The sequence below is a fragment of the Notechis scutatus genome, chromosome 1 (genome assembly GCF_049901735.1).
Source record: "Notechis scutatus isolate UNSWTSFEM ecotype Mainland chromosome 1, rNotScu1.2, whole genome shotgun sequence".
In the NCBI taxonomy this organism is placed as follows: domain Eukaryota; kingdom Metazoa; phylum Chordata; class Lepidosauria; order Squamata; family Elapidae; genus Notechis; species Notechis scutatus.
Window position 1 is genome coordinate 276,466,576 of NC_142009.1, and position 20,733 is coordinate 276,487,308.

The 20,733-nt window shown below is 35.7% G+C and overlaps 1 protein-coding gene across 3 annotated transcripts in view; it reads right to left on the reverse strand.

Moving 5' to 3' along the window:
- Window positions 1–1,618: 1,618 nt before the first annotated feature.
- The window catches only part of MGA (MAX dimerization protein MGA), a 63,244-nt gene continuing 44,129 nt past the window's right edge, over window positions 1,619–20,733 (reverse strand). For 2 of the 3 annotated variants that reach the window (XM_026664600.2, XM_026664599.2), the window contains 7 exons: window positions 19,356–19,480; window positions 17,665–17,710; window positions 16,557–16,739; window positions 10,520–10,631; window positions 8,983–9,228; window positions 8,170–8,346; window positions 1,619–5,298 (listed from right to left, as the gene is read on the reverse strand). In XM_026664600.2, the coding sequence (XP_026520385.2) occupies window positions 4,088–5,298; window positions 8,170–8,346; window positions 8,983–9,228; window positions 10,520–10,631; window positions 16,557–16,739; window positions 17,665–17,710; window positions 19,356–19,480 (2,100 nt within the window). In that variant the 3' untranslated portion in view covers window positions 1,619–4,087. The remainder of the gene's footprint in view (window positions 5,299–8,169; window positions 8,347–8,982; window positions 9,229–10,519; window positions 10,632–16,556; window positions 16,740–17,664; window positions 17,711–19,355; window positions 19,481–20,733) is intronic. The other variant, XM_026664602.2, reaches the window with a different exon arrangement.

The window sequence follows — 20,733 nt, forward strand, 5'->3', positions numbered from 1 at the left end:
GTTGTATAAGTAAATCGGAGGCGGGGGGGGGGAAAACGGAACGAAAGGAGCCTTTTAAAATGAATGGAGACAAAACAAACGGCAGCAAGGCAAAGGGAAAGGGTGGGGGGGCAGCCTGTAAAGGGTGCTAGCCCTCCCCTGGCTCCCCTGGGGCCGGGAGGCCTCCCAGGGAGGAGGAAAAATTAAAAGGTAACCAACCGGCGCAGGGCTAAACTGAGAGTAAAGAGAATAAAGAAACGATACAACCTGAGGAAAAACTGCTGAAATCTCAATCGAGAGGGTTTGCTGAAAGCAATGGCCAGGAGCACAATCGCAATCTGCCTACTCTGCACAAGGCTGAGCATAAACTGGGACGCCAGGACTGGACACGTGATGGAAGAAGGAGGCGTCCCTTGGAAATTAAGCTCAGCCTACAACAGCAGAGACTGAAGCTCCACCCATCACTGGACGATCCGACCAGCTCTAAGGAGAATTCCTTTAATATTTTTACCATCTTGTGGGGTTGCATTACTTTCTATCCAGGGCTGTACTCAACCCATAGGTTGGACAACCTGGTTTAGAGGAATGGCCCAGACACCCACTGATTGTCCTGGCCAGTAAGTGAACCACAATCGGGCAAATCCCCAGATTATCCAGAAACTGGCAATGTATGAAATAGATTTTTTAGTATGTGTACTAGATGGTCTGGGGTGATCTGAACCATTTAGTTTAAGATAAAGCCTCCAAAATTCAATGGCCCTAAAATACAGAAAAGTGCTCAGTAATTCAAAGTTTTTCTCCCCCCCCCCCCCAAATAAAGGAATAGAGGAAAATTGAGTCAAAAATTATCTTTGTTCCATTCTGAACAAGTTTTAACACTGACTGGGAACTGAATCTGAAACGAGGAATCCTGATGTAATGCCACATGGATAGATCATTAATATAAGGTTGTATACAGAACCAAAATTTTTGGTACCACTACAGTACTAAATTCCACCCATCTCAAAAGGTACTATATAATATGAGCTGGAATGAATTTTGCAGATTCTCTGCACATTATCTACACAAGAACCTTTTGTCTCTTGACACCCATATACTGTAAAAACTTAGCAGTAAGCAGAGGAGCCTGGAGTGTTTATACAATGGAGCTGTGCTGTACATTTCTAATACTTTTGAAAAACAATGCTAGGTCGCATAGCTCCATGAAGGAGTGTATGAGTCTGTTTTAGTAGAGCTGAGAGAACAGAAAAATGATGGAAATGGTTCTGGAGAAGTGATTTCAATAAGCTATTGTTATGCTAAAGAAAATAAATGTCAGGAAATCAGCCGCATCTACTTAAAGACTAAGGAATGGGCAAAGCTCTTCAAAATATTGTGGAACATTCCAAGCAAAGCTCTGTATAGGAATAAGAATCCCCAAATGTGACTCAGACAAATCACAATTAAGAACTCAAATAACAATATCAATATTCTTTATCACAACAACAATGCTAAGAATTTTTTTTTAAAAAAATTCAAATTATCATTTTTTACAACAGCTAATTATATTCCAGAATTTTATCAATCAAACTCAGTAAACTCTGTTATCCTCTCAACATCTCTTCTGGTGTTTGGCCTAGAAATAATATTTCAAAACCAGTTTCTAGTTAGAGACTATTTTAATTACACAGATTCTCTTCTCAATTATTCAGATAGGCTTCATGGTTTGATAACTACAAAAATAGTTTTTAGTAAATACAGATTATCATAGAAACAAATCTAACATTGTTTTACTAAAAACATTCCAGTCATTTACAGATGAATTAAAAATCAATTTTACAAGCTTGCTTAAAATGAAATGAATCAATTGTCAAGTGTTGATTAGAAAATACTTATAAAATTCAATCTTGCATTATTCCTAAAAAAAACCAACTATACATAATTGTTATCAAGGCTACTTTTGAAATACATAGGGAATAGTGCTATAGAATGTACTATTTTTAAAAACATTAGATTTGAGCACTGAAATTCAGATGAAAACTATTGAGGTGACTGAGTATCAAAATTTTAGAGTTATCATATTTGATTATTTATATAGTTTTCCTGAAATCATTTACTATTTACATTATAATGCACTGCATCTTTAAAATAGTCATGTTTAGGCAAGAGGCCAAATGACCCTAATTGTAATGATATAATTTGTTTTAAAGTGAAATGTGGTAGGGCAGTCTATGGCTCAGAAAACAAGCAACTAGGAAAAAGGAATGAGAAAAGAATGAAAAAATAATGCTATGTTTTAGTCAAATTTCTAATGTAATGGCCGTTTCACAAAATAAAGGGTTGGCGTAATTTATTTTATGTTTATTTAATATAGGTAAGCAAATTGCCACAAGCCTTCTGCAGGCTTTTTTACTTGAACAAGCAAGGTGTTCAAGTGCAGGATTTCATGCAGTCAGAAATCCTAAGGACAAGGAGTTGAGGTACTCATCAGAGCTGCCTTGATTTACTGCTCTACATCCAAGGATCCTATCAGTGCTGATGTTCACACATCTGCTGATGTCTGTGGGACACAGGCTCTCAGAGAAACCACATTCTCAGTTGCATGTCCAAACAAAACATTTAAAAGGCTTGTGTTACATTGGAATCTGAGCCTTAAAATAAACAGGTCAGTCAGATTTTAATTAAATTGTGATGTATAAAAGTTCTTTTCATGTCCTAAGGCACTGAATGAACATAGTGAATCAAGAAACGTAAGAAAACCTTATAATAAACTGAAATATAGCAAAAAGCAGAGATCTCCAAACTTGGCAATTAAAGTTGCCAAGTTTGGGACCCCTGGCATAAAGCAATATGTGCAGCCACAAAGAACAAATTGTTTAATCCAATTTGACAACTTTTCCTTTCTATTATTATAAAGCTTTTAATCAACAGCATTGATTTAAGGAAAAACTAAACCTGTAATTCTGTTAACCTTCTGAAGGTTAACAGCTAGTGCAGATGAACATAGCAATGTTATTTCTGTGAAAATCTCTGAGAAAGAAAAAGGGTTTAGGAACCACTTTTTTCCCTTAAACTCAGTCTGCATATATTTTTAAAAGCTCAGGAATACCTACCAGAAATAATTCTGACTCATGCCTGTTTGCTACATGTAAACCTTTGCACTATAAGCATACCAGATTTGCTCATTTCTCATACCTATACAGAAAACTGACTCTCAACAGTTAATTCAATCCACATGATAAGAGAAGGAAGCTTCAAATATTAATAAATGAAGTCAGTTTTAACATTTTATGTTGGGGTAACATTACCTTCCTTAATGAATTTACCTAAAATACACAAGTTTTAAGGTTTCCTATAACGATTTGTTCAAAGTACTTAAATGCTTCACACTTAGTGAAAAATGTATCATTTACAATCATTTGGAAATATTTATTATCTTTTCCTAGATGAAAAATGTCATTATTGTACATACTTACAAAAAACTGTATACAAAAATATAAATCATTTTACAATATGAAATCTCACACTTACACTTGCTTTACACCAGGCGCCAAAAGTAAACAACATTGTATTATAGAAAATACTTTGTTGCTGAAATGCTTTAATCTGAGCTCCTGAACACATAATATATTTATACAAACCACTTACATTCCTGATTTTTAAAAATACTTTTAAAAAAGTTATTCTGTGGCAATGTTGTACAAAGGAAATAACCATGACAACGTTCCTGCCAATTAAGAGCAACTCCACTGGAGCTTAAGCAAAGCAGTTAAAATTCTCACTGCATTAATTGTTATGAAGAAAATAACTTAGCTCTGCATTTTTTCTTCCCAGAATGAATGTCTCAAACATGTAATTGTTCAAGAGCCTCAACATATTTTACAAAAGTTCCACTAAAATAACAGATAAATGAAGCATTTGCATTATTCATCTATCTGGTTAGTCTCTTATTTTTTTGACTTCTTAATCTCTAGCATAAAACTTTGTTTTCATAAATTACGAGCATACTTTTTACAATATATGACAATGAATTGCAAGCAGCCAAATAAATGCACACGTGTATCCTACATCTAGATTTTAAGTCTCAAAAGTAAGAAAATATTAAAATCTAAACTTAAAGCCACAATGATTAATTTGATTTTGTCACTGCAGTTGCTTTTGTGTTTGTTGCTTTAGCATCCTGACTGGGATTAATTGCTGACTGTGCCAATTTCTTCTCTTTTGAAGCAACAGATGCTAGTGCAGGCATCACTTTAGTACTTTGTCCTTCAGAATCTAATGAGTGATTAGCAGTTTTTAACCCCAGTGGTGCCAATTTGGGCATAGGCCTCCATGACATGTCAGATGTGCCAGCTTCTAAATTAGTTTTCATATGAAGAATGGGAGGTGAAACACTTCTTGTCTTTGCTGAGGATTCCATGTTTTTTCCACTTCCGTTTATTTTTAACAGGTTGGAATTTCTGCCTTTTACTTCGGAGCCTAGCATGATTTTTAAAGCGTCAGATTCTGATGAAACCTCTCCGGCATTTCTATTGCCAACAGGAAAATCATCATCATCCAAGTGAAGTAGGAGAGGAGTTATGGAATCACCATTGTCTTGAATCATAGAAAGATCCTTAAAATTCCCATCCACTGTACCAAATTGGAAGGCAGAGCTACTTGCTGAGTTTGATTCTTGGCGACCTTCTGTATCTGCTAGAGAAAAGCTAGAACTGATTTCTGGTATGTCTGAAGTATCATCACTCAGCTTCTGATTGAGGAATGCAATTTCATTCAGAAGTGAGGTCAGAGTTTCATCTGTATCATCATTCTCCTCTATATCTACTGAACTGCTTGTATCCATTGTTGGTTCATGAATTACAGAAGCAACTTGCTGCCGTTCCATTTCGGATCCAGGGTCCTTGGCTTTGTTAACCTGTAGCTTTTGCAACGAGGGTTTCTTTAACTTTTGACAATCTCCTCCTCCTCCATCTACCTCTTTGACCCATGTCTGGCTTCCAGTTAATTCTTCAAAGCAGAGCTTTGTTCCAAATATTTCTGGGGAACCTTTTAAACTGGAGACATTTACTATTTGTGGAAAACTATATTTTTCCTGAAGCAGATCTTGTGTTGTTCCAGTAATGTTTCTCTCTTTTTCAGAACCGTCTTCGTTTTCTTTGCATTTATGATTGGATGTTTCCTGAGATAAAACTTGCATGGAAAGTTCAGATGCCCCAGAATCAGTATTTAGCATTGTATAAGGTCCTTTATTTGCATCCGGATTTAAATTTATTTCTTCTTCAGTAGCTAGTGATGTCACATTCACGATTCTTGGCATCAAGAATGAATCTTCATTTTCTACTAAGACCAAAAAAAAAACCAGAATCAATCAGATTACTGATTAAAGGATTCCAATATTATTCCAATCATTCTAATCTGTCTCCAAACTAAAATCACTAATCTCTTCAACAGATTTCCCCTTCTCCTCACTCTCTTCCCCAAACATGTGTAATGTCTGTCTGTCTGTCTGTCTGTCTGTCTGTCTGTCTGTCTGTCTGTGTGAATTCCTGCTTGGAAAAGTAAGCGGTTTTACCTGCAAAATTTGGGATTACTTTTCTTATGCATGCTAACAGATGAGAATGAAAAGCTATCTTCCTTCTTTGAAGGAATGTTGACCTGGCCTTGGGAATGGAGAAAGAATGAGTCAGCCGTTAAGATAGGATTTTCAGAAAAGATAGCCCAGTCCCAAGAAAGCGAAAAGACAAAGAAAGATACTAAAACAATCCCATCTTGATTTCATTTCGTATAAGAAGCAGCAGGAAAAAACTGTTCTCTTATAACCATGTTCTCTTATAACCATGAAGGCGAACCTATGGCACATGTGCCACAGGTGGCACGTACAGCCATTTGTGCGGGCATGTGAACCCCAGGGAAACTTATCTCACTGTGCATGTGTGTGCCTCCGAGCTGATTTTTGGCCTCCCAATGGTTTGAGGGAAGCCCCTGCAGCCTTTGCAGGCTGAAAAATAGGCTCATTTCATCACTTCCTGTATTTCCGGGAATACCAGAAGTGATGAAATGGCCCCATTTTTCAGCCTGCAAAGGCTGCAGAGGCTTCCTTCAAGCCTTTGGGAGGCTGAAAAAGGCCTCAAAATCAGCTGGGAGGTGCAGTGCAGGGGAGAGGGTGGCGGGGGGGATTGCGCGTGCATGCGCAGGGGACCTGAGGGGGAGGCCTTCTGGGTGCTGGCATGCGAGCGCAAGCACAATTTTTGGCACAAGAGCCCAAATAGGTTAGCCACCACTGTCCTATATAATAAAGAGCATTCCTTGGATCACTGCTTTAAAACTTGGCATTTTAACAGGGGTATAGACTCTGTGTGTGTGTGTGTGTGTGTGTGTGTGTGTGTGTGTGTTTGCGAAAGAAGGGGAGAGAAAGAGAAGATTGTGTGTGTATAAAACAAAATGAAAGTGGGTAAACACCAGATGATCACAAAGATACAAATCTTGGGTAATATTGGTCATAACAGCAGCATTTCCCATGAGATTAGTGACTGATAGCTTCCCTGCCATGATGGCACTTGCAGTTCTTAGGGCTAGCAGGTCCAACTAATGGGTGTTCACAATGAAACGTTCTACAAGCCCTCTATAATTATCTCAGTCTACCAATTCAAAGCACCCATTGGAATGCATATATTAAAAGGCTGATGCAGAGAAGCAGTAGTGGTTTTCTTCTGCCTTGCTTATTCAAACGCTGTGAGTTCACATTTGTGAAGTTGTTGGTTATCATGTGGACTACCTGGCCTAAGAGGAACAATCTGAAGAACAGAAGTATATTCCAGAGTTCCAGAGAATAAAGTCCATGAAATAATTTTTTAAAAATCAAGTGTATCAAAAGTGCACAGAAAATGACAAAGTTAGGCCTGTTTGAAAATGCCTGTTTAAAAGGGAAAAAGTAATGTTTTAGCTGTCATACTTTTCCACAGGAGCCAAATATTAATATTGAGCACGAAACTGATTAGCTCTGAAGTTAATCAGATTTAGCCATGTGGATTGAAACACTAACCCTAAAAGACAGGATACTTATCCTATATTTGAGTAAGCACTTAAATTTGACTTATTAATATAGAATGAAGCAAAATATCTTAACACTGGACACATTGAAGGACATTTTTGAACAATGGACCCAGAAGTCAATTTTAAGAGTGTCTGCCTCTATAGCTAGGTTGCATTTAAACCACTTTACAAAAGAAGAACAAGTCTTACCTGAACTGATTGAGACTGATCTGAAAGTGGATTTAAAAATAACAGGCTACAAGGATGATATAGGAAAAGATGCTACACTGGACATACAATCACATTCTCCCCACAAAAAAACCAAAACAAAACAAAAACTGGTTAATGCTAATGTAAACAAAATAAACCAAAATAGTGAGTTGGGTGATTTTCCTATGCTGGATTTACAAGAGGCTTTGTTAAAACTTTGACAAGAGCCCTGGTGGCACAGTGGTTAGAATGCAGTACTGCAGGCTACTTCTGCTGACTACCGGCTGCCAGCAATTTGGCAGTTCGAATCTCACCAGGCTCAAGGTTGACTCAGCCTTCCATCCTTATGAGGTTGGTAAAATGAAAACCCAGACTGTTGGGGGAGGATATGCTGTCTCTGTAAACTGCTTAAGGCACTGTGAAGCAGCATATAAGTCCAAGTGCTATTGCTATTGAAGAATTATGTGAGAAGTACAAAGAAAACACAAAAAGAAATCAAATTCTAGGACAGTATTGATGGGACTAAAGATTAAGATTGTTAAAAGAAAAAGACAGAAACATAAAATAGGTTTATTTGATTAAAGGTTAAATAGATTTGTTGTTATCTTTGGTAAACCTTAATGGAATTTTGCTGATCATGATTGAAATGACAAAGCTGTAAGGATTTATTTGTAGGTAAGAGTTAGAATATTGTTGTATTTTAAGATGTGATAAAATCTAAAATTGTTTATACTTATGATAAAAGCGGAAATTATCTCTTCATATATTTCTTTTTTTTTTTTTGTTCTACTGTTGTTAGTTTTTGTCTTTTCTTTTTGTCTTTCTATTTTTTATCTCTGCATGAGGACTACCTATAGATGAGACAAGTGATAAAAAATTTCTACTTTGTGGACATGGACAATTTAGTAAGCTTCATGCCAGAAGCAAGGCTAGGTTCAACTTAATTCTTTCAGTTGTTTTCCATCTTACCTGACTGCTCTTTTTCATCATTGCCCACCATTTCTGATTTGACTTTGGCTTGTAGAAGTGTGGAAGGCAGGTCCGTAACCTGTCTTGGCACCAATGAGTTTCTGAATGCCAGAACCTGGCCATTTGTAGTCATTAAAAGGTTGGCATTGGTTAATGTTATAGAAGGAGGTAGGTCTTCTGTAAGAAAGCCATAATAAAAATGTTGGATAAGTACATAAATAACAAGGAATATTATTTATCTTGGCATTCCCTTTACATTTATTCCCATAAACTACTACTGTTTTTCTATAACAACACATTTCAGAGCACACTGAAAATTTTAAACATCAAAAAAATCTAAAGGAAACTTTAAAGCAACTTTGCAGTACCACTATAGTATTTCATACAGTGGATGCTGTGATAATTTATTACCTTACTATGCTGATAAATAAATTACAGGCAGTCCTTGGTTTATGACAGTAATTGGGACTGGAATTAAGTGACAGTCATAAAGTGTGATGTCCCTTGAAGAATGCTATTAAGTGGTGACAACTTCACATGACTAAGATTTCCAGTTTCCTGCTGGCTTCCCATTGACTTTGCCTGTTCAGCAATGAATGTCAAGAATCCCGCTCATATGACCATGGGGATGCTTGTTCAGCCACTGAACAAGCAGTCATTAACAAGGACCATCTGTATCTTATTTCTTTTTTAATACCAAGGTTGTAGTTGTGTAACACATCTTAGACATGAGATGCACTATGATCAAGAATATCTTATGGTTAGAAACTTAATTTTGTGTAGAACAATTATTCCTGTGTTTCTTTAGCCTACCTGTGACATGGTTTTCTTTCCTGGAAAGTATCAATGGTTTTGTACGTTGATTGGATAAGACCACTGGCTTCACCTCTCCAAGGACAGAAGTAGGATCTTTTTCCACAGAGGGACTAGTAGTCTCTGTAGATTCAATCATCTTCGTAGGATCTGCTTGTTCTTTCTGCTTCCCTTTTTGAGCCGCTACTGCTTTCTGTTTGGCATAAATGTATTCTAACTTCTTCAAGACCACTTCTTGTGTCTTTCCTAGAGATGAAAGTAGTAGTCCAGTTTCTCTTTCATAACTAACATACTTACAAAAGTCTAAACTTCCAAGGGAAATTATATGCTAGCCCAAATGCGATTGTTTTTAGTCTTTCTTTTTCCATCATAATAAACATGCACATGCTCTATATTCTTGGGGCCTCCATGAAGTAAATTATGATTACTTATTAGATTTTATTTTTTAACCCCGTGTCCTACTTTTCCCACAACAACCCGTGAGGTGACCTGGACTGAGAGAGTCTGGTCCAACTGGCCCAAGTTGGCTTTCATACTTAAGGCAGACTCAGAACTCAGTCTCCTGGATTCTAGCATCTTAACCAATATACCAAACTGACCCTATGTTAAATAATATTACTGGATTATACAGGTAATCCTGTATAAAGGGGCAAAATTCAATTAACAACTGCCTTGTTCAGTAACAGAAATTTTAGGCTCAATTGTGGCTTTAAGTCAAGGACTGCCTGTATGGAAAAAGGATTTAATTATATTTTATGGTCCTAGCATGAGTTCATAATTTCTTGAAGGTTTTCCTACCTTTCCATCTGTGGCAGCTTCCAGCTTATACAGTATTTTAGGACCATTTATATATTTGACAACTTGTGATGACCCAGTTGTGAAAAAGGAAGAACTTCCGTTCAAACTCAAAATACATATAAATTATAAATAGAAAAAAACTTGTGATGACCCAGTTGTGAAAAGGAAGAACTTCCGTTCAAACTCAATATATATATAAATTATAAATAGAAAAAAACAACACAAACCACACTGAAGCAATTAATGAGGCAAGGCATATCAAAATACACACACTGGGAAGGACACCAGAAACTCAGATAAGAACTGACAAACTAGAAATATTTTCACGCTTTGCTTCCAGCACTGGCCCATGCGCAGTTTGTCCTTTTAAACAGTCCTCATAGCTGCAGCTCATGAAGGGCCTTTCCTCCCCCGTAGACCACGCCATTCACGTTTCTCACTCATCTGCTCCTCCCTGTGTGCCCTAGGATGAAGAGAGGGTGGCCCTGGGTCTTCCTCTGAATGCCCAGCCAACCTGTGCCCTTCCCCAGCCTCCTCCACAACCTCCAGAGCCACACTCCCACTCCCTGTCGGCTGTTCCTCCTCTCCCTTGGAGTCAGATTCTAACAGGGGCATGACACAACTATACTTCAGTTGTAGCATGCAACTTTCTTTGCCCACCACTTCAAACTATTCCAGTGATCCACAATCCTAGGAGACAATTTAGATTTTATTTTGCTCATTCTCTCTGACACCTCACCTGAAAGTGCAGATACTTTACGAACCAAGGTATCCTGCGTGTGCAACAATAAGTTTTTTTGTCCTGTGAGTTTGTCTGCTTGATCTGTCAAACCCTGGATTTCTTCCAATGCCTGAAAAACAAATTATTTTTAGATTCCAGTAAAATATATCTGAACAGAAATGGCTTCTCATCTTCACCTCAGTAAATTATTTGAAAAAAATATTGAAAGAAATTAAAATTAAGTAAAATATGCTGCAAGCAGGGGTGGGATTCTCCTAATTTGGGCAAAACCCTTGCTCAGACAATCAGCTGGTTCACTCCGACGAGCATGTGGGCCCACCCATTCACCCCTGCTCTTTCCTGTGCTTTATGCCTTTTTGTTAGAACACAACTGATTCACGTGGCAGAGCGGTGTGCCGGGCCTCAGATGTTTTATTCACAGGGGCTGCAGTTGAAGGTAAGTATTAGCTTTTAAAAATGTGGAGCATGCGCACAGAGCACGCGAAGCACGCGCTCAGCAAACCAGTTGTTATACCGGTTGAATCACACCCCTGGCTCCAAGTCATAAGCCTGTACAAAGAAGGGATCTTATACAGGTTTTTTTTTTTAATTTTAAAAACAATTTTATTTACAAATTTAAAAATGTACAAATTCAAAAATACAGAAACAATAATATGTGAATAACACATAATTCTTTACATTTGTTATCAAATTTGGTAAGTCCTAAAAATCAGTATTGGCTAACACTAGTCACATCTTCATTCGTTATCACATCCTAAGCGCTAATTAATTCACAATATACTCTATTTATTTTCACATTGGTTTATAACTACTCTTCTATTACAAATACATTCATGTTTTTTAACATGAATGAAATGTTATAAATGGCTAATAATAATAATAGCAGTAACAAAGAAAATAGTGGTAACAAAGAAAAGAAGATTTAAACCCTTTAATTTTTTTTATATATTTAGTATAAACCGCTGAATATAATTTGTATCTTAGGTTCATTTACATGTTTCCCCTTTTATTATCTACCCACTTATACCATTTATCTCATATCTGTTTGTAATCTGTATCCTCCTTCCCATTAATTTTAAGCGTAAGCCTCTCCAATTGGGCACACTCATATGTTTTCTGAATAGCAACCTGTATCGGTGGTACATTTGGGTTCTTCCAATATTGTGCTAGTGCCGCAGTTAATAAATGAATGGTCAGAGATTTTACTTTAGCGGGGTAATCCCCTTTGATCATTCCCAACAAAAATAATTCCGGTTTGTACTCCAGTCCACACTCTATAATTTCTTCTATCCACATTTTTATTTTTAACCAATATTTCTTTATCTCAGGACAAGTCCACCATGAATGAAAATATGTACCAAATTTCCCTTCACATTTCCAACAGCAAGGATTGGCTGTTGGAAATATTTTGGCCAATCTAGAGGGTGCCAAATGTCATCTGTACATCATTTGGTATAGATTCTCCTTGTGTGCTACTGATTTGGTTAGTGTCAGGTTTTTCTGCCAGATTTCTTCCCAGGCATCCAGATCAATACTATAACCAAAAATGTTTTCCCAAGCTAACATAGGACCTTTCACAATTTTCTTAGCCATTTCATATTCTAGTAAATAATTATATAATTTGGAAATCAAACTTTTCTCAGGGTTTAAAAGTATTTTATCTAAATATGTGTCTTTTACTTCAATTCCATATTCCTTTACATCTTTGTTATATCTCAGTTTTACTCGAAAATATGACCAATTATCCATAACTATCTCTTGTGATTCTAGTTCCTGTTTCGTTTTAATTCTTCCCTCACTATCTAATATTTGGTAATATTTAAGTTTTTTACTGATGTCCATCATATTTAAGTGAAACATCGCCTCCATCGTTGAAAACCACCTCGGGATTTTAGTATAATGATTCCTTCTTATAATCAGTCCAAATTTTAATTAAAGACTTTCGGAATACATGTCTAGTAAAATATAGCTTATTTTTACTATTCGGGTTCCATAAAAATGCATGCCAGCCTAGCTGTAAATCATGTCCCTCCAATTGTAGAATCCTATTATTCCTTAAATCAATCCAATCTTTTATGCACACGAATGCTGCTGCTCTATAATATATCTCCCAGACAGGTAGTCCGAATCCACCCCTGCTTTTATTATCTTGTAAATAAATTTTTTTCTCCTTGATTTTTTCTTTGCCCAGATAAATTTCATCACAATTTTATTTAAATCTTTTAAAAAAAAATTTGTCCAGTAATATCACAATTGTTTGAAACAGATATAGTATTTTAGGTAGAACATTCATTTTGATTGTTGCTATTCTACCTAATGATGAAATTTGCATCTTATTCCAATTTTCCAAGTCCTTTTCAATCTGTTTCAGTAATTTAGTATAATTATCCTCTTGCAGATTTAATGTTCTAGCTCTTAACCAAATTCCTAAATATTTAATTTTATTTACAATTTGTAATCCCGTCTTTTCTTCCAATTTGTTTACTATTTGTTATGTTTTTAACTAGCATTTTGGTTTTTTCCTTATTGATTTTTAATCCTGCTAATTTACCAAATTTATCTATTTCATTTAGTAGAACTGGTCCTGAGTCTATTGGATCTTCTACAACAAAAACCATATCATCTGCAAAGGCTTGTAATTTATATTCTTGATTTTTAATTTTAATTCCTTTAATTTCTTTATTTAATCTAATTCTGTCTAGCAAAGTTTCCAAAATTGTTATGAAAAGCAGAGGTGAAAGCAGACATCCCTGTCTGACCCCCTTCCTTATCTTTAATGATTTGGTAATTTCTCCATTTAATAATACATTGGCCTTTTGTGTGGCATAGATTGCATTCAACATTTTTACAAAATTATCTCCAAAATCCATCAGATTAATCTGCTTTTTCATAAAGTCCCAGTTTAAGTTATCAAAGGCCTTTTGTGCATCCAGGAAGACCAAGGCCACTTGGCTTCCTGGGTGCTTTTCATAATATTCCAATATGTCTATTCTTGTGTTATATCTGATCTGCCTCGTGGGAAGAAATCCATTTTGATCCAGGTGAATTTTGTTACTGAGTATTTTCTTTAATCTTTCCGCCATTACTGCCATAAAAATTTTGTAATCTGAATTTAAAGGGGATATTGGTCTGTAATTCTTTGTTTGATTGGCATCTGCACCCTCTTTTGGAATCAATGTTATGTATGCTTCTTTCCAAGATTCTGGTATTTTGGCTTCCAGTAATACCCACTGCAAACCTCTAATAGCATTATCTCTAGTATATCACCTATCTCTTTATATAGCTCGTTTGGTAGCCCATCTGGGCCTGGCATTTTGTTTCTTTTTTGTTTTTGGATTGCCACCTTTAGCTCGTCTAAAGTTATTTCTTTATTCAGCATCTCTTTTTTATCCTCTGATATTGGATAGAGTTCCTTCTTTCAAATATTCTTTATTTAAATCAATTACTTCTTGTTTGTAAAGATCTTCAAAGTACTCTCTTACAATTTCCTTTTTTTTTCTCCTGATCTGTCTCTATTATTCCATTTTTATCCTGTAATTGATATATCATTCTTTTCTGATTTTCTTTTCTTAATTTATATGCCAGCCGCCTTCTGGGTTTATTTGCATGTTCGAAATAATTTTGTTTTGTGTATAATAATTTTTTAATTAGTTCCTCTTGATCTAAAATATTCATCTCATGCTTAACTAATGCTAGTTCATTTCTAATATGCTCATCTCCTGGAGTTTCCATTTACTTGTTTTCCAATTTCTCTATTCTTTTTGTTAGGGCTTTCCGCTTCCCCTCTCTTTCTTTGTTTCTATTTGCTATATAAGCTATCGATATTCCCCTTAAGTATGCCTTCATTGTATCCCATAGGTTCTGCAATGAGGTATCCTGTTTTTTTATTAAATCTGAAAAAACTAATCAATTCTTCCCTAACTTTTTGAATATATTCTTCCCCTTTCAGTACCTGGGAATTAAGTGTCCATCTACCTTTTTTATAATGACTATTTTCCCAAACTATCTGTATCAGGTTATGATCTGCCCACGTGTTAGCCAAAATTTTTATGTCCTGAATCTCTTTGTATAGCTCGCTATTTACCCAGGCCATATTTATCCTGGACCATGATTTGTGTGGGCTGGAGTAGAAAGTGAACTGTGAAATTCCTGGGTTCCTTTTTCTCCACGCACCCACTAATTCCTAATTCTTCAACCATCTCTATGAATTTCTTAGGCAATGTATTCCGTTTCTTATATTGTCTTTGTTCACAAGCATAATCTTCTCTATTATCTGTTATTGCATTATAGTCTCCTATAATACAAATTCTTGCGTTTCCAAATTCTATTAGTTTTTCATATAAGCTTTTGTAAAATTCAGTCTGGTTTTTATTAGGGGCATATATCCCCACTAATAATGTCTTTTTATTTTGCATTACCACCTCTACCATTACTATTCTTCCCAATTCATCTTTATAAATACATTCTGAGGCTATATCTTCTTTTATATATAATATTACCCCTCTTTTTTTCTCTTCCACCAATGTTGCATACATTTTCCCCAACTTTTTATTTAATAAGTACCCTTTATCTCTCTTCTTTATATGAACCTCTTGAATACATATTATATCCGCTTTTTGTTTTTCTAACTTAAAAAATATTCTTTTTCTCTTAGCTCGGTCATTTAACCCATTGATATTTATAGATATGAAATTCACTCCTTTATCCATTCCTTTCTTACTTCTATCCCTCAATATTTTTACTCGTCGTTTGACTTCTCGTCCTCACTCCTATTTCTTCTTTTTCCAATGTCTCATTTCCTTCCCTCTCCTTCTCCCGCTCCCTGCTTCTAGATTGTAGCTCTTCTTGACTCGGAATTTCATGGTTGTCTCTGCTACTCAGTTCTTCTTCTATTCCTCCTATTTGGTCAAAGAATTCCTGAGCTTTGGTTAGGTAAATCTATTCTCACCCTTTTTTCCTTCCATATTGCTAGTATACCCTCTGAGGTAATCCATCTAAAAGATTTTTTTTTGTTTAAGTAATTCGTGAGAAATCGATAATCTTTCCTTTGTTCGCGAATTCTCCTCGGCACCTATACAAGTTTTATTTTAGCCAAAAATACAACGAGGAAACAACCAATCAGTTAAACTTGGACAAAATCTACAATTTTAGTTTATGTGTCGAGTAACAAGAGTTGGAAGGGACCTTGGAAGCCTTCTAGTCCAACCCCTGCTCAGGCAAGAAACCCTACACCATTTGAGTCAAATGGTTGTCCAAACTCTTTTTAAAAACTTCCAGTGTTGGAGCATTCACAACTTCTGGAGGCAAATCATTCCACTGATTAATTCTTCTAACTATCAGGAAAATTCTCCTTAGTTCTAGGTTGGTTCTCTCCTTGATCAGTTTCCATCCATTGCTTCTTGTCCTGCCTTCAGGTGCTTTGGAGAATAGCTTGACCCCGTCTTCTTTGTGGCAACCCCTTAAGTATTGGAACTGTGCTATCATGTCACCCCTAGTAATTCTTTTCATTAAATTAGACATTAGGCATTTCAAGATATTTTCAAGGAAGTTTCAGAAAAAAATCCAGATAACTGAAAAGTATTATTTTTAAAACGTAACACTGGAATTAGAAACAAGTGTGGCAATGCTCAATAAGCTTACTAAGCTTCTAATACCTACTCAATCTAGACTTATCTCAAAATATTAAGTTAGTACTTGGATGGCACTCCAACAAGGAATACCAGTACTGCAAACTAGATTGGGAAATTTAAAAAACACATTGGAAGAAGACAATGCACTGTTTCCATAAAAGCTAGAGATATGTCCATAAAATCACCAGAAATAAGTCTATCTTGAAAATGGCTTGAAATAAACTATTATTTCACTTGAGTTAGACAGCCAATAAATTTAAGTAAATAAATAAGAAAGAAAGCTTGCATAGTATTAAATAAATCTATTACTAATGTTAAACAAGATTTTTCATCTCTTTTATATTTAAAATCAATTCTGTGCAGTATTTTTCTTTGATATGGAAATATAAACATAAAATACTAACTTGTTTTAAGATGAAGCATTTGGAAACCTTTGGAAAAGCTTGGAGTCCTAATGTTGCTTTCAATTTTTCAAAGAGTCCCCTCATTTCTTTTCGACGTCGACGTTCGTTTGCCGTATGTGTTTGCCGATAGTTAGCAAAGGCCTGTTCCTCATTCTTTACCTTTTTGTTGGGAAACTCAGATTGCTATGGAAAGATAAATCTGCTCTCATGAACAGTTTAAAATGCAACACAGTAAAACTGATTCTTATAATTAAACAACATGTGGCATAAATGCACCCTGCAACCATCGGGCTTAAATAATTTTTTCAGAATCATAAAAACTGGGGTTATCTTAAAGCAGCAACTGACTGGAAATAAAACTTATTCTTGAAGACACTCGTGTGGGCATGGGGGTAGTCTTAAGGCAACGCTTACTGTTTCCCTATAGTCCTTGTCAGCTGGATGGAAAACCCCCATGAGCTGGGCTAAGCTGAGCTGGGCCTGTTACCTGAGATTGCCAATGTCTGTTTTGTAACAATCAGCACTGTGAACCATCTCCTAAATTATCTCACACTTAGGTCACTTATAACAAATATAAGTAGACTTCAACTTTTGACCAGTTGCTTAGCGACCATTCAAAATTACCATGGATTTTGCAAAGGAGATTTACAACCTTCCAAAATCCACATACCCCTCTTGGTCACATGACTGCATTCTGGGCACTTGGCAACCAGCCCATATTTATGACTGTTTGTGAGATTATATGATCATGTGACAACAATTTATGCTTTTTGCCAGATACCAAGATTTATTTCTGGTTTTTGGCTAAAACTGCTCTGTAACAAACAATGTTTGGTAACAATATTAACAAATATTGTTTGTTAACAAACAATATTTAACAACTGCAGTGTTTGCTTAATGACCTACCACAAAAAGGTTTCATAATCTAGCACGGTCACGTGCTGACCACTTTACGTCCATCATGAAAGTAACTTAGCATGATACAAGTTAGTTAACTAATTAGTATCAATTTATTCTACCTTTAGAAATAGCTAAGAATAAATCAGTGAATCTTTACAATGAGAATATTCTTTACTAATTAAACCTAGAAGAATGAACATGACTCTACCTTATGCCGCTTGATAGTCTTATTAGAATGGTTACGAACCAAGTGCCTGAAAGAGAAAATAAACAAGTTTAGTTCCTGGGTTTTTATTCTGGCATTACCTGAAACTAAATGAAGAATTAAAATATAAAACACACAATAAAAAATAAAACTTGAAAATATAGTAAGCTCAATCAGTTTTAAAATGCAAAAGCAGTTTATCCCATGACAAAAAATAAGCCTGAGGCAGAATTAAAGACTGGAAGAAAAGAGGAAAATGAGCATGGCTGAGTTATTCTCTACTGGAGTTATATTTTTCAAGATAAGCTTTCAGAATTAACAGCACTCTTGTAATGGTTCTGTTCCTAGAATCAGAAAGTGGTGTTGAGTGCCTTCTGTTCTACTCCCTGATAACAAAAGTGTTTCCCTGCTGTTCTAGTTGCTGTTCCCATGCTAGTTCAACTACTTTAAAGTGCTGAAAGAAGTTATTTGATGTTAGTGTTATCACTACCCTGGTTACATATATTTTTACATCCTTCTTTCAAAACCTCATAAATAATCCAGACTTTTTTTTAAACTGGCAAACATCTGCCCATTTCAGTTGTGATCAAGTGCACACCTCCGATAGAAGAGGTATGCACTTTGAGGTGTTTTTGAAAATTATTTTATTGGAGATTAAGAGCATCTGATTTCAGTTTTCAATGTGCTTCTTGCTGTTCATTTTGGATAATAATAGCCTAATATATATTCTCTGGTAATCACCAGGACAGATTATTATATTCCTTTTCAAAAATTTCAGCTAGTCCAAAATAAAAATACTTAACTATTAGCTGATACTGGTCAGTGTAATCAGATGATGCCTGTGATTCAGCAACTGCCCTGGAAAACAATCTGTTTCCAAACTCAGTTTGAAGTGTTGTTGTATTAACTTTAAAAGCCCTAAATTATTTGGAGGCAAAGTTTCTAAAAGAAATTTTCTTACGTATGAAACTACTTAGACCCTCATTTTTAAAAGGCCTTTCCTAAATGCATTCCCCTAAAATAATTTTGTTAGGCAGAGACTCTCAGTTTCATATCCTGTCAACAGATGGTACTTCTCATAAGAAGGCTTTCCTTTTTCTATATTATTGTTTGTTTCACCTCCAGGGGAGAAACATCCTGTATTTTAAAGTTTAGATCCAGCTTTGACGTTCTTAAAGTTTTTAAATATTTTACATTTTGTTTCCTTCACTTAGTGTTGCATTTTGTTTATTTTTTATGTTACTTGCAGCAATGATTTTTTTTGGTTGCATGTGGAAATTAAGTATGTATAAATTTTACCATATGCATTAAATATGTGGAACACCTTGCCTCCAGAAGTTGTGAATGCTCCAACACTGGAAGTTTTTAAGGAGAGATTAGATAACCATTTGTCTGGGTTTCCTGCCTAAGCAGGGGGTCGGACTAGAAGACCTCCAAGGTCCCTTCAAACTATTATTCTATTCTATTCTATTCTATTCTATTCTATTCTATTCTATTCTAAATAAGCTTCAATCCTTTCTTTTAAACTGAAATGTATCTTTAAAACAACACGAAAGATTCCCCCCCCACTATTAGTGCTCATTCAGATAAGTAAAACTATATTTAGACAATCACAGAACAAAAACCTGAAAATTTGCAGATATAAAATTACGAATAAAATCGTTCAATTTGGTTTTTTAAAGGAATACGCTTACAACTGTTTGTACAACAAAGCATGAGCAGCTGTAGCCTTCAAGCGAGCAAGATTAACTTTTTCCGAAAATTCCTCCACAGTCTCAATATCCACAGTCTCCTCAAATTCACTGGATTCACTTCCATTCTGTGCCAAAGGAAACACAGTAAATTATACCAAGAGGTCCCAGTCATGTAAACTATTAAATAACAATTAGTATAAGAATCTACAGTTGAAATAATTAACATAATTCTCTAATATATACCGAACTGTTATGGTTATATGTCATTTTTTTTAAAAATAGCAATAACTACGGTATCAAAAGCCAAGATTTGAATAACTGAAGATCTAATGAACAAGAGTCTTTCACAGTACCAACACAACTATCATAGGACTTACATTGCTGTATTTTAGTGTTAGGCAGTCTATCAGAGTACTGGTGGAATGATCATAGCCAAGAAATTACATTGAAAAAACAATTTCAAAGAAAGAAAAGTGAATGATGGATGTAGACTAATGAAGTTGAAAATACTTAAGCTAATTAGAAACAGTAATTTTCTGGAGATTGACAGTTTTGTATTGATTTATTTAAGTTGGATTTCCTATATGCTAAAGCACCCATAAAAGCAATTAAAATATAACAAAAAGCTTTAATTCTTCCAGCTTTATGAGATGGGGTGGGTGGGTGAACTTTACAAGGGCTGTTTCACAGTGGCATTAATTATCCTAACTAACATACATCTGTTTGAAATTACACTGGCCCCATCGTACTGGCTTTCCTTCACCTTTCAAAAATTGAATTATTTTGGAAAGCCCATGGAGGATGAAATGCCATCAGTTATTACTGTTGTTGCTACTTTATTTTAATTACACAAGATATTTTACTGTATTTACTATAAGAGCCATGGTGGCGCAGTGGTTAGATTGCAATATTGCAGGCAAATTCTACCGACTGCCAGAAACTTGATTCTGACCCGTTCAAGGTTGACTCAGAATTCCATCCTTCTGAGGTCTGTAAAATGAGGACCAAGATTGTTGGGAGCAATATGCTGACTCTGTAAACCACTTTGAGACGATTGTAAAGCACTATGAAGCAGTATATAAGTCTAAGCGCTACTGCTATATTATTGATTTGCCTTTATCTACTCTTTTTAATGAAAGTTTAGCCTATCTGGCATCCAACTTTCTTTCCATTTCAGACCTAGCACCTTTCCTTTATTTCTTCTATGTTGGCCCACTGGCTATCATCCCAACTCAGGTTGGTCGGCGTCATTCCCCCCACCCCACCCAAGCCCCCCAGTTGGCTTTTGAGGCTGGAGAACTATGAGTTATGAAAAGACTCTCCTTTGTATTTCATATGGACATGGTAGTTGTTCATTTGGATACTTTCTTCCATAATC